We start from the raw sequence: 13,535 nt of genomic DNA, 5'->3' as shown, positions 1-13,535 counted from the left end.
GGGTATCCAGAGGGGATGCTATGCCACAAGGCCGCTACGTCGCAATACTACACCACAATGTCATTTCCAAGAATGATCACTACCACCTTAATTGATGAACATGGTTTAGACAATGCATGAGGCAAAGATAAATACTAAGAGCCATAAATATTGGAAAGGAAGAAAAGAATTATCAGCTGCCTAACAGTGGAATCCTGGAAAGCAAGCCTTGGGACTTTGCACCTGCATGGGAGACCCAGAAGAAACTTATGGCTTCGGAACAGCTCAGCTCTGGTCATGTGGCCGCTTGGAAAGTGAACCAGTGGGTGAAAAAACTTTTTCTTTGTATCTCCTTCTCTCTATAAATCTGCCTTTCCAATAAAAGTAAATGAAAAGTTAAAAAAGATATAAGATGGCTTATGGCATGCAAGCTATAAATATCAGTAGCTTTGAGGCTGGGGTGGGAGGCTGATCCTCTCCCTGTGGTGCCAGCATCCCATGTAGGTGCCAGTTTGTGTCCTGGCTGTTTCCTGTCCAGCTTCCTGTTTATGGCCTGAGAAAGCAGTAGAGGATGGCACAAGTCCTTGGGTCCCTGAACCCTTATGGAAGATTCAAAAGAAACTCTTGGCTCCTGGTTTCAGACTGACCCAGCTCTGGCTATTGTGGACATTTGGTGACTAAAATAGTGGATAGAAACTCTCTATATATGTATCTCCTTCTCTCTGAGAGAAAAAAATACACACACACACACACACTGCGGACTTCCGGCCTTATAGCAGAAATTCAGAGGATTATATAAAGCTTTCGAAGGCTGCTGGCCTGAAAGAAGTCTGCAGACTATAATTTCACCTCCTAGAAGCCCAGTACAAAGCAGACAGTAAGCTGTGATTTGGGCTGGAGGACCTGGCAGCATGGAGATGTGTATGAGTTGTGCTAGCAGCACATGTGGGAACTTTTTTTTAAAAAGATTTATTTGTTTTTTATTACAAAGTCAGATATACAGAGAAGAGGAGAGACAGAGAGGAAGATCTTCTGTCCGATGGTTCACTCCCCAAGTGACCGCAATGACCGGTGCTGTGCCGATCCGAAGCCGGGAACCAGGAACCTCTTCCAGGTCTCCCATGCGGGTGCAGAGTCCCAAAGCTTTGGGCTGTCATTGACTGCTTTCCCAGGCCACAAACAGGGAGCTGGATGAGAAGTGGAGCTGCTGGGACTAGAACTGGCGTCCATAAGGGATCCTGGCGCATTCAAGGCGAGGACTTTAGCCACTAGACCACGGTGCCGGGCCCCATGTGGGAACTCTGAGGCAAGCACATCACTACAGCACTCTTTCTGTTTCAGGGAGGGGACAACAAAGCTATTGTCTCCTTCAGTTTGGGATCTGACGATGGTTTTTTCCAAGAAGTTGCAACAATCAGAATAGAGTGACTCATGGGCCACGGGTGCAGCTGGTGCTCCCTGCTAAACCATAAAGAGGATTGGTGATGGATTATTGGTGCTCCAGGGTCAAGGCATCTCATGCAATACCACTTCTATGGAAGTGCTGGTTTGAGTCCCAGCTGCACCACATTCAGTCAGCTCCCTGTTAATGAATGTCTCTAGGAAAGCAGCAAATAATGGTCCAAGTGGTTGGGGCATTGCCACCCTTGTGGGAAACTCAGCTGGAGTTCCAGACTCCTGGTTTCAGCCTTGCCCAGTCCTGGCTATTGCAGCCATTTAGGGAATGAACCAGTGGATGGAAGATTTCTCTGTCTCTTCTTTCTGTATAACTCTGTCCTTTCAAATAAATAAATAATGGTAAAAAAGAAATCAGATATATGCTGCAGAATGTAGCAAGGAGATTGTAGATACAGGACGTATGAAAATGTTATCAGACAGAAAGGGAAGAAGTAAAAACTTGTGACATGTATCTAACTAGAGGCCCAGAGTCAGAGAATAGAACTGGGGAAAGGCAATGCGGAAAGTGAGAAAGGCTAGTCCTTCGCTAGAACCTGAAGACACTGCAGTGAGATGGATAAGTACTAATGACCAGGAAAAGCTTTTCAAAGCCACAATAATGAGGTCTGTTTCCCACATTAGGCAATCTCATTAGCCGTACTAACACTCTCTCCAAAAGCAGAAATTGCTGATAAAATATTCTGGAACAAGTTTGTTAAATAGTCTAGAGAATAATTACATTATTTACCAGACCTTTTATTGTAGAAAATGCTTCAAAGGAAAGCATGAGCTTTCTAAGAGGGACTAGCACAGAGGAGCTTAGAGCACATGGTAAGTGATATAACCACCCAAAGAACAAACATTACACGATCCACTTAAACAAGAGGAATCCAATAGTCAAGCTCCCAGGATGGTGATTACCAGGTTTAGAGGAGGGGAACTGGAAGAGCTTTCAGAGCCAAACCAATACTCCTGCCCTTGTGGGAGACCTGAGCTGGGCTTATTAGTATCAACCACTGCCTACGGTGCACATGAAAGCCATGGCTAGGGGGCCTGCCTAGCAGGGCTAGACCACATTGCCAGGCAGGGCTGCTTCACTTGTCAGCAGGTATGTGGGCTGGCTCTGGGAGTGTGGATCAGTAGGGCTGGGCCCAACCAGAGCACACTGGCATGTGAGCAAGGATGGGGTGTAGGCCATGCTGGGTTAGGGTAGGTGATCATAACTACTGGTTTGCATGAAAACCAAGGATGGAAGTAGATTGAGCAGGGCTAGGTTACAGCACCCACCAGCAAAAGTTTGGACTGGGGGCGGGCCAGGCTAGGCTAGGCTAGGCTGCAACATCTGATGGCAAAGGCCAAGCCAAGGGATGGGTTAAGCTGGGCTGGTTTGGAGCAACCACTGGTTGAACCATCTTGCACACAGATGTACAAGATCTGTGGTTGGGGGCAGGCCTGGTTGGGGAATTAAGGGGATGCCCCTGCTGGGCTGCAGTTCCCATGGGTGAGTATGAGAGTGTGAGGATGCAGTGATCTGGGCTGCACATGGCCACAGTATCTTTAGCATGGGTGTGGACTGGGTTTGGGGTTTGCCAACTGGGCTAGGTTCTAAATCCACAGGTGTTCACAAGAGCCAGGGTGGGTGTAGAACAGATTGTGCTAGGTCATTCATTGCATCCACTGAATGATGAGAGAGCTGGGTCTGGGGTGGGTCATGCATGGCTGGGCTATAGCACCCAACAGAAGCACCCAACACTGGAATGGGCATAGGCTGGTAGGGCAAAGCCACTGTACTTTCCAGGACTGGAAGTAGGCCAAGTCAGGTTGGACCCAAAACCACCAGCATGTGTGAGATCTGCCACTGGGAGGTGACCTGATAGAGGAGCTGGGCATCTCCTCTGTAGGAGGAGCACAAAAAAACAAGACTGGGAGCAGCCTACGCCAGGCCAGGTTATAGTACCCACCAACATACATGTGGGTCAGGTCTGTGGACAGGCTGGGCCAGGCCAGTTCACAGTACCCACTGGCAGATCTGAGAACCAGGACAGGGTGTGGGATAAGCTAGAATGTGCCATCACTCCAGCCAGTTCACATTAGGGCCTGGACCTGGGGGTGGCTGGGCTGGGCTAGGCTGTAGCACCCACTAGCATGAGCTGGAATTGGGGGCAAACTGGGTTGAGCCAGGATGCAGCACCTGAGCACCTGTTGGTGAATGCTGAAGGTGAGGTGGACCATGCTAGACTTGGCCACAGCACCCACCAGCACATATGAGACCCCAGGTGGGGAGGGGGGTGGTAGGGAAGCCCAGTAGGGGGCTGCAGAGGCTCCCCTGATGGGCCACTGTGCCCACTGGTAAGGGTGAGAGCTGGAACTGGGGTCAGAGCAGGCTGGGTATGGCTACAAAACTGTTGGCCTTCATGTGAGCTGTGCCAGGGGATTGCCAGGCTGTGCTAAGTGACCACATCCACTAATATACACATGAGCCAAAGTTAAGTACAGGCTTGTTGGGCCTTGCTGCATCTGTAGCATCAGCTGGCAAGTGCTGGGACAGGGGGCAAGTCCTCTCAGGCCAGACAGCAGTTCCACTTAGAAACTGCAATATCCAGGGATGGGAGTAGGCATGGTAGGGAAACTGTGGCTAGACAAGAAGTAACACCTGCTGGTCTAAGGGCTCGATAGTGGGGCCAGTTGGGATGAGCTAGGCTGCAGCACCCACTGATGTGTAGGAGAACCAAATGGGGTACAGGACTGACTGGGAGCAAGGCTGAGGGTGGGCCTGGTAAGGGTTACTGGAGGTCACTCTCTGGGTTGCTATTTCTACCGGTGTGTGTGACGGCTGAGTGTGTGATGGGCAGAATTAGGCTAAGCTGCAGCATCCATTGTTTTGCCTACGAGATGGGGCTGGAGACAGAACAGACCAGGTGGCTATAGTCACCACTGTGTGTGTAGGCTGATGTGGGTGATGGACTGAGCTGGACCCCATACTGTCTGGCACACACAGGAGTCAGGTCTGGGGCCACTTCTGGTGAGGTTTCTTTGGAGAACCACTCCCTCCTCATCCCCCATCCCACTGCCCCACCAACTAGACCATGGGATTTAAAACTCCAACCACGGGGAAGATTACAGGATCTATAGTCTGTCGAAACTGGGTCTCCTTGGTTGCTAAAGCCTGTGAAGCCAACAGCATGCCCAGATGCACACTGGGAACATGAAAACCAGTACATTGAGGCCTTCAGAGGACATCTGAAGTTCCTAGAAGGGCACGGAGGGCAGAGCAAATTGGACAACTTTCCCAGTCAAGTTTTGACAGCAAGTATCTTGATGAGTGGAGACTCTAAGGTGGACCATGTCAACCAATGGACCTGGGAAGGATTTCCTTAACCTTGGAGCAATGAAATCAACAGCATCTCAGAACTATTGAAACTACTTCACCAGTACCCACAGAACATCCTCCACACGAGGGATCCTAGGATGAGATCAAGTGGCAGTCCCCTAGCCCCTTCTCTCCATACCACCCCAAAATACAGGAAGGAAAAAAAATGGAAAAACAATTGTCTCATCCACTTTCTCCCATTCCTCAACCTTTCCCATCCTAATGAGTGGTCCATATGGGTATACATCCTTCTCAACTATGTAAACATCATCAAAACAAAAAATACATTTAAAAAAAGAAAATAGGAGTCATTAGCATATAGACAGTATTTAACGCTGTGGAATGAACAAGACAACCTACAATGTATATGCAGAGAAAGGGTCCAGTGATGGAGTCCTGGATGTGCTAATCTTCAGAGGCCAGAAAGAGGAAGAAGCTGCAAAGGTGACCAGCACAACCACATCCTACTGCCCGAGACTGGGTCCCATGTCGATGTCAAATCCAGCTTCCTGCTAAAGTGGAGGTAGCCCAACTATTGCAAACTTTTGGGGAATGAATCAGCAGATGGAAGATGTTCTCTCTTTCTCTTCCCTCCCTCCTTCTCCCCCTCTCGTCTCTCTCTCTCTCTCTCTCTCTCATTTATGTGTGTGGCACTCTGTATTTTAAGTAGACAAATATTTTAAAAATAAGTAAATCTGATTCTCTACCCACTGATGTACACGCAAGAATGGAAACTGAGGAACCCATCTGATTGCACCAGGGTCTGTGCAGTTAGCATAGTGGTTAAGCCTTCATTTGAGACACCCCTATCTCATACAGAAGAGTCTGGCTTGGAGCCCCGGCTCCAGCACTTCATCTAGCTTTCTGCTAATGTGAACTGGGGGAAGGTAACAGTGATGTTTCAAGTTGCTGGGATCCTGAGGCTCACATGGGACCCCTGAGTTGAGTTCCTGCTTCAGTCTGGCCCAGTCCCCACTGCTATGGGTGTCTGCAAAGCAAAGCAGTAAATGTAGCATTTTCTCTGTTTCTCTCTCTGCCTCTGAAATAAATATTTTAAAAATTATACTAGAAGCAGCTCAGAAATTTTAAAAAAAATAATATAAAGAAACCGGATTCCGTAGGCACAATTCTAAGATAACCACAAAAATTCTGAATTCAGTGGTACAGTATTCTGACAGAGTGAGCTGTACCACAGCAGGTAAACGCCACCTGAGATGCCAGCATCCCTTATGGGTGCTGGTTCAAGTGCTAGCTGCTCCACTTCTGATCCAGGCCCCTGCTACTGCACCTTGGAAAGCAGCAGCAAAAGGTCCAAGTGCGTGGGTGTCTGCACCCATGTGGGAAACCTGGATGAAATTCCTGGCTCCTGGCTCTGGGCTGGCCCAGGCTTGGCTGTTGCAGCCTTTTGGGGACTGAAACAACAGAGGAGGATCTTTCTAATTCCCCTTGTCCACCTCTCTCTGTGTGTAATTCTTCGAAATAAGTAAATCAATCTTGGGCCTGGCACAATAGCATAGTGGTTAAAGTCCTCGCCTTGAACACGCCAGGATCCCATATGGGCACCGGTTCTAGTCCCGGCGGTCCTGCTTCCCATCCAGCTCCCTGCTTGTGGCCTGGGACAGCAGTCGAGGACGGCCCAAAGCCTTGGGCTCCTGCCCCCGTGGGGGAGACCCGCAGGAAGGTCCTGGCTTCAGATTGGTTCAGCTCTGGCTGTTGATGCCATTTGGGGAAGGAACCAACAGATGGAAAATTTTTCGGTCTCTCCTTCTCTTTGTAAATACGCCTTTCCAATAAAAAAAAAAATAAGCAGAAACAAAACAAAGTAAAACAAAACAAACTGCCCCAGCCTTCCCAGGAACTGATGTAGATGCACTACCTCTGTTCCTTGGAGATAACGCGGTGCACACGTAAGTTATCTTGGACCTCAGCACCGCTCTGCCAGCCCCTCCAATGCTTTTTTTTTTTATGTTCTCCATTCCTTCCTTAGTAAAACATCATTTCTTCTGCCCTCACGGCTGTGTCCAGCCTCATAAACCATCACCTGAACCCGGTAGCTAGCCTGAACCCTGGCTCCTCTCAACCAGCTTTCCTGCAGCACAAGCAATTGGGCGAAGGTGTTACAGGGAAACGGTGCAAGGGAGGCAGGCAACCTCGGTTCCCTCACACGCAGTAAGAACTCTCATGCGGACAATTCAACGAGCAAAATGAGATTTATTAAGTCAAGAACAACAGCTAACAGTCAGCAAGTGGGTTGGGACAAAAGCCCGTCAGAGGGCCAGACTTGTAATCCTTGTATAGTCTGCTCAGGATAAAACAAAGCTCAGTCATTCTCACAATAAAACTAGAAACGCCAAAGGGTGGGATGGCACTTTTTAAATTTTAAATATTATTTACATAGGGGATGTTAAAACCACCTTAGGGCCACAGCAAGCATCTCCCACTCTTTAACAGGGACCTAACCCCAACGGGTACTAGCCCTTCTAACGGTCACTCCGTGAGCGAGCGGTCCCTCGCGGACTCTGCCTTCTACTTAGCTGACCAAAACACAGATAAAATTCTTGACCACTGCAAGCCGCCCGCCCCGGCCCACCCGGGCTCCCGCCCCGGCCCACCCGGGCTCCCGCCCCGGCCCACCCGGGCTCCCGCCCCGGCCCACCCGGGCTCCCGCCGCCCTCCACGCCGCCGCTGGGTGGCAGGCCGCCCCGGAGCCGCCCCGGAGCCCACCGCCCGGATCCAGCGACGCCACACCCCCTCTCCGCACTGATTGGCTCCTTGTCGATGATTCGGGGGCGGAGCTGGCGGTCAGAACCGGAAGCGGTGGGTGCGGCCACTGCATGGTACGCTTTGAACTCGCCCCTCCTCGCGGCTGCAGTTCCTCCTCCTGCCTGAGGGAGGCAGGCTCGGCTCGTACGTGACAGGGGGCGGAACCTGCGAGCGGGGTCACGCCGACACCGGGCCGGGCCGCCCGGAGGGGCGGGGCGTCCTGAGGGGAGGGGTCACAATGACTGGGGGAGTCACCCCGAGAGGTGAGGGTCTCCCGGCGTGGGAGGAACACACCGAGGAGGGCTCGGTCCACACCGATGGTGTCCCGCGGAGGAGAGGGTCCCCTGAAGGGGAGGCGTCTTCTGCAGGAAGACGGGGGTCTCTTCGAGGGGGCGGGATCCTGCGCAGGGGTGGGGTCCCGCGGAAGCAGGGGCTGTCCTCTCAGGTGAAGGCTGCCCTCTTTTGAGAGCGAGAGGGTCCTTCGCACAAAGAAGTAAGAGGGTGGTCCCTGGGCGGAGCCTCGAATCTCAAGTGCTTTTGGGGGGCCTTGGTGGGGGTCGGCGGGAGGGAGTGAGGAGGGCCTCGCTTAGAGCCGCGGGGTGTCCTGCAGGTCCAGGGGCTGCGGTGGAGGGGCGATGGGCAGGCCGGGTCGGGCAGCTGGGTGGGTTGCGGGGCTTGCTGCTGTTTGTGGTGGGGCCTGAGTCGCGGTCGGGGGGGGGGGGTCTGCTTTTCTGCCTTTGCTGGTCCGTGCAGTCTGGGGATCGAGCCGCCTCCCGAGACGCGCACACACACACACACACCCCGGGCGAGAGGAGGAAGGCGAGGAGACGTTAGAGCCGGGCCAGCGCACCGCCCGGGACTCGAGCTCGTGACCCCGGCCTCCCGGGGCGGCCGGCGCGCACCTGCGGGGGGGGCGTGGCCGCGGCGCGCGGGCCGGGCGGGAAGGAGTTAAGCCGGGCCCCGCGGCCCAGCTCCGCCCTCGGCAGGCCGCGGAGCCCGAGCCCCGGCGGCCGAGGAGCCGAGCAGCCGCCGCCCGCCTGCGCCTGCGGGGAGCCCGGCCGCCGGCGCCCGGGAGGCCCAGGCCCTGCGCGCAGCCGAGCGAGGGGCGTCCACCCCGGCGCGGCGGCGGGGGCGGGCCCGGGCTCGTCGGCCGAGCGCCCCCCACCCAGCCACCCATTCTCCAGGCGGGAGCGGGAGGAGTCCCCGCGGCGCCCCGGATCGGGCCGGGCCCGCGCCCATGGCGAGCGCGGCCTGCCCGGGCCCGGAGGGCTGTGCCATGTGAGGCCGGCACGCTGGCTGGGGGGCCCGGCCATGGCCGGCGAACGGCCCCCGCTGCGGGGCCCTGGGCCTGGAGAGGCGCCGGGGGAGGGGCTGCCGGGCCCCGGGGGTGCAGGCGGAGGCCCCGGCCGGGGCCGCCCCTCCTCCTACCGGGCTCTCCGCAGCGCAGTGTCCAGCCTGGCGCGGGTGGACGATTTCCACTGCGCCGAGAAGATCGGGGCCGGCTTCTTCTCCGAGGTCTACAAGGTAGGACCAGCGCGGAAAGCGGGCAGAGGGGGCGGGACCCCAAAGCACGGTGTGGGGTCGGGGGAGAGTCAGGGCCCGGATTGCAGCCGTCCCCCCTGCTGCCTCCAGGTTCGGCACCGACAGTCTGGGCAAGTCATGGTGCTGAAGATGAACAAGCTCCCCAGTAACCGGGGCAACACACTGCGAGAGGTGCAGCTCATGAACCGGCTGCGGCACCCTAACATCCTAAGGTGAGCCGCCCAGCCTCTCGCTGGGACACCCTGTTGGGCGCGGGACCCGTGGCCACCGCGGAGGTGCTGGAGCCCTTACCTCCTGCCCTGCTGTCCTTCGCCCCGTCCTCTTTCAGGTTCATGGGCGTCTGTGTGCACCAAGGACAACTGCACGCTCTCACAGAGGTGAGACTAGGCCGGAAACAGGGGACCCTCCCTCCACCCGGGGCACCCAGGGGGCAGGCAGAGGGGGCGGGCCTGGTGGTCTCCCTAGGAATCCTGACAGGCACCAGGACTCCTCCCAGAGGGACTTCCCCAAACTTCCCTCCGGGCAAGCCACACGTGAGAGGCCACAGCTGGCCTCTTCCCCAAAGTCTAGAACAGTGCTGTGCGATAGAATTTTCTACAGTGATGGAAACATTCACTACCCAATTGTCTAAGCTAAATGTCAGAATCAGTCACCACCAGCCACACGGTGCTGCAAATGTGGCTAGCGTGACCAAGGAATTGAATGCTGAGTTATATTTAAGTTGAATAGCCTGAATTTAGTTATCACCCGTGGCTTGTGGCTACTGAACAGAATAGCCACAGGCTCACCCTTGGGCTTCCTGGAGGGGGGGAGGGTCCTGGCTTGTCAGAGACCTTGAGTCCAGACGAAGCCTTGATGTTGTTCCCTTTTTCTTCCCCTGTGTCCCAGTACATGAATGGGGGGACCCTGGAACAGCTGCTCAGCTCCCCCGAACCCTTGTCTTGGCGGGTCAGGCTCCACCTGGCTTTGGACATTGCTCGGGGCCTGCGGTATCTGCACGCCAAGGGTGTGTTCCACCGAGACCTCACGTCCAAGGTAGGCTGGCCTGGCTAGCAGGTGGAGACATGAGCGGGGTGGAGAGGTGGTTGGGACTGCTAGGCTGTGACCAGAACACGCGTGTTGGCATGTGGAGAGGGGACTTCACAGTATGCTAGGTGGGTGGGGCTGAGGCCATGGCATGATTCTGAGAGTCCAGCAACATGTTGGGGTGCCCTGGAGAGCTGGGAGATCCCAGAGGCTTGCTGGGGAGTGGCAGGGCTCTGGGGGTGTATGTGGGAGCAGAGAGAGCAGAGGATGATGGGTGTGTGGGATGCCATGTGTGTGTCAGAATTGTCTGGTCCGACGGGAAGACCGAGGCTTAACGGCCGTGGTGGGTGACTTCGGGCTGGCTGAGAAGATCCCTGTGTACAGGTGAGCTGCCCGCCTGTGCTATTCCCACCTGCCCAAGGGGCCCTAGCTCCCCAAAGTGGACTGTTCCCCTTGGTCGGGAGAGGGGGCTTGCTCCTCCCCTTGGGCTTGGAGTGGTGCCTGTGTGGGCTGATACTGACCACCTGGCCCTGCAGGGAAGGGGCGAGGAAAGAACCCCTGGCTGTGGTGGGCTCCCCATACTGGATGGCACCAGAGGTGCTGCGTGGCGAGCTGTACGATGAGAAGGTGAGCATTGCCCTTCGGGTCCCTGCGGCTGCCCAGAACCTTAGGAAACTCTGAGGGGACCCCATTCCCAGGGCTTCACCCCTCGCAGGCGCTCTCTGCCCCAGGAGAGGGAATGAGCCCCTTGCCACCACATTCTGGGAGAATCCCAAAAGGAAACTGCCATACACCTCTCCTGCCCGCAGGCTGATGTCTTCGCCTTCGGGATCGTCCTGTGTGAGCTCATCGCCCGAGTACCCGCGGATCCTGATTACTTACCCCGGACTGAGGTGAGGGTTTCTAGGTTGCAAAGGAAGGAGAGTTGCATGCTAGGGGGGCTCCCTGGAAGCTGAGGCTCTGACTGCTGGGTGCTGGAGAGAGACCCTAAGGAGGGCTGATTGGAGATACCTCTGTTCTGGCTGCAGGACTTCGGCCTGGACGTGCCTGCATTCCGCACCCTGGTGGGGGACGACTGCCCACTGCCTTTCCTGCTTCTGGCCATCCACTGCTGCAGCGTAAGTGCCTCCCTCTCCTCCCTGAGCTGGCCGAGCTGGTCTACACATGTCCACAGGTGACATGGTGGGGGTGGGGGACTTCCTGGACTGAATGAGGTTGCCCCTTCGTTGCCCATCAGATGGAACCCAGCACCCGTGCTCCCTTCACTGAAATCACCCAGCACCTGGAGTGGATCCTGGAGCAGCTGCCTGAACCAGCTCCCCACACCAGGAGTCTCCTGACGTCCACTCAGGGTGAGCGAGTGGGACCTTGACCCCCAGGGAATCCCATTGCCTCGTCTCCTTAGAACTCACCAGCACAGGGGAGAAACAGCTGAGTGTGTTTAGCAGTTCAACAGGCAAGAGTTAGTCAGGGGATGGGCGTGGGAAAAGTGGTTAAACGTAATGATGATTTCCAAAATCGGAGTCTGAGGGAGCAGTAGAAGGGAGGAAGGGTTGGGGACTGGAGGTAGGAACCCCCTTCTCTGAGCCCAGCCTCCCCCCATAAGCTCCTAGGGGATAAGGGGTTCTCAAGGGAATACTGGCCAGGGCTGAAAACACTACTAACAGACTCCTCCGTCTACAGAGGCTGTGCCAAGAGGGGGTCCCTCCGCCACGCTTCCCAGGTCAGATCCCCGGCTCTCCCGAAGTCGGTCGGACCTCTTCCTGCCCCCGTCACCAGAATCACCCCCCAACTGGGGGGATCATCTGACTCGAGTAAACCCCTTCTCGCTAAGGGAAGACCTCAGGGGTGGCAAGATCAAGCTCCTGAACACACCCAGCAAGCCTGTCGCCCCCCTGCCCCTCGTACCTCCATTGCTGATGCCCTCCACCCAGTTGCCCTTGGTGACCACCCCGGAGAACCTGGTCCAGCCGGGCACCCCTGCCCGCCGCTGCCGTTCGCTGCCCTCATCCCCTGAGCTCCCTCGGCGCATGGAGACTGCACTGCCAGGCCCCGGCCCTCCTGCCTTTGCGCCCTCAGCCGAGGAGAGCATGGAGTGTGAGGGCAGTAGCCCTGAGCCAGAACCTGCAGGCCCAGCCCCGCGGCTGCCCCTGGCCGTGGCCACAGACAACTTCATCAGTACTTGCTCTTCTGCCTCCCAGCCCTGGAACCCCAGGTCAGGACCTCCCCTCAACAACAACCCTCCAGCTGTGGTGGTGAACTCCCCGCAGGCCTGGGCTGGGGAGCCCTGGCACCACACTCAGCACAGCCTGCCCCGGGCGGCGGCCCTGGAGCGGACAGAACCCTCGCCGCCACCTGCAGCTCCCAGGGAGCCCGAGGATGGGCTGCCTTGTCCCGGATGCTGCCTCGGCCCCTTCAGCTTTGGCTTCCTGTCCATGTGCCCGCGCCCCACACCAGCTGTTGCCCGCTACCGCAACCTCAACTGTGAGGCAGGCAGTCTCCTCTGCCACCGAGGGCACCACGCCAAGCCACCCACACCCAGCCTGCAGCTGCCGGGGGCACGCTCCTAGCAGTGAGGTCTCGGAGTTCTTAGGCCTCCACCTTTGGCCTTCAGGACACACCTATAAGCCCAGGCCGGGCTGACTGACTCCTCTCCCCTTGTAGGGGAGCCTCAGCATGGACTCGAAGGACACAGCACTTGGCCAACGCAATCCCTGGGCTCGCTCTCCTGCGGGGCTCACCCAACCAGACACAGCGTTGCTGACACACGAGACTAACACGTGCAAATTATTTAAAGTGATTTCAATAAAACTGCCTGGCTGGCTCCGGGCTGCCCTGATCCACTCAGCCAGTGCGCCCTCCTCCCCGCCCCCACTCCCATGTCATTGGGGCAGGTTCTTGGCCATGCGGTCCAGGGTTCCTTCTAGAAGCTCCTTGACCTTTTCCAGTGAATGCACCATTTTCTGTGGCATGGTGTGAAATAGGCAGCGTGCTGGCAACAAGTGTCTTGGCTGGGCACTGCCCAGTGAGATGTTGGTCACTGCAAGTTCCAGGTCAGAGGGACAGCCCAGAAGGCTTTTGGCATGAACACCTGGAAGATTAAAGCACCAGTGAGATCCACAGTTGGCTGCCATTGAGGCCCTACCTGGCCTACCTTGTACCTACCCCCAGCTCCCTGGTCAGACACCTAACCAGTCCCCTTGAACACTGGGTTTTCACCTGCCCCTGTGGTGCCCAACGAATCCACAGTACCTCCTTTGGGAAACACTTTTCCCTCAGACCTCTGGTACCCTGCCCTGTACCCCTCTTCTGTAGCTCTACCATGCCACAGCCCTGGATTCTAAAGAGTGGTCCCCATCTGGAAACCTGAAAGACGCCAAACACAGAGGCAGGGTAAAGAGGTACTGCACTCTGATGA

At 56.1% G+C, this 13,535-nt stretch overlaps 1 protein-coding gene across 2 annotated transcripts; it reads left to right on the top strand.

Moving 5' to 3' along the window:
- Positions 1 to 7,788: 7,788 nt before the first annotated feature.
- Positions 7,789 to 12,954, top strand: LOC101522370 (testis associated actin remodelling kinase 1). 2 transcript variants are annotated; one of them, XM_058672591.1, is made up of 11 exons: positions 7,789 to 8,042; positions 8,303 to 9,073; positions 9,182 to 9,303; positions 9,420 to 9,468; positions 9,980 to 10,126; positions 10,419 to 10,501; positions 10,654 to 10,744; positions 10,927 to 11,010; positions 11,146 to 11,235; positions 11,355 to 11,469; positions 11,801 to 12,954. In XM_058672591.1, exons 2-11 carry the CDS (start codon positions 8,861 to 8,863, stop codon positions 12,685 to 12,687), a joined length of 1,881 nt encoding a protein of 626 aa, XP_058528574.1. In that variant the 5' UTR covers positions 7,789 to 8,042; positions 8,303 to 8,860; the 3' UTR covers positions 12,688 to 12,954. The 2 variants fall into 2 exon arrangements, with proteins under 2 accessions (XP_058528574.1, XP_036352566.2); XM_036496673.2 differs by lacking the exons at positions 7,789 to 8,042; positions 8,303 to 9,073; positions 9,182 to 9,303; positions 9,420 to 9,468; positions 10,419 to 10,501 and having other exon boundaries at positions 9,987 to 10,126.
- Positions 12,955 to 13,535: the final 581 nt, after the last annotated feature.

Source organism: Ochotona princeps, chromosome 14 (genome assembly GCF_030435755.1).
Source record: "Ochotona princeps isolate mOchPri1 chromosome 14, mOchPri1.hap1, whole genome shotgun sequence".
NCBI classification, from domain to species: Eukaryota; Metazoa; Chordata; class Mammalia; order Lagomorpha; family Ochotonidae; genus Ochotona; species Ochotona princeps.
The sequence above is the reverse complement of the archived record's forward strand: the minus strand, read 5'-3'. Positions and strand labels throughout refer to the sequence as shown.

Bases quoted from the DNA above. Each gene is read 5' to 3' on its own strand.
- LOC101522370 (XM_058672591.1), top strand. From the start codon at position 8,861: ATGGCCGGCGAACGGCCCCCGCTGCGGGGCCCTGGGCCTGGAGAGGCG. The intron at 10,127-10,418 runs GTAGGCTGGCCT...TGTGTGTGTCAG, and splicing joins ACCGAGACCTCACGTCCAAG to AATTGTCTGGTCCGACGGGA. The intron at 11,011-11,145 runs GTGAGGGTTTCT...TTCTGGCTGCAG, and splicing joins ATTACTTACCCCGGACTGAG to GACTTCGGCCTGGACGTGCC.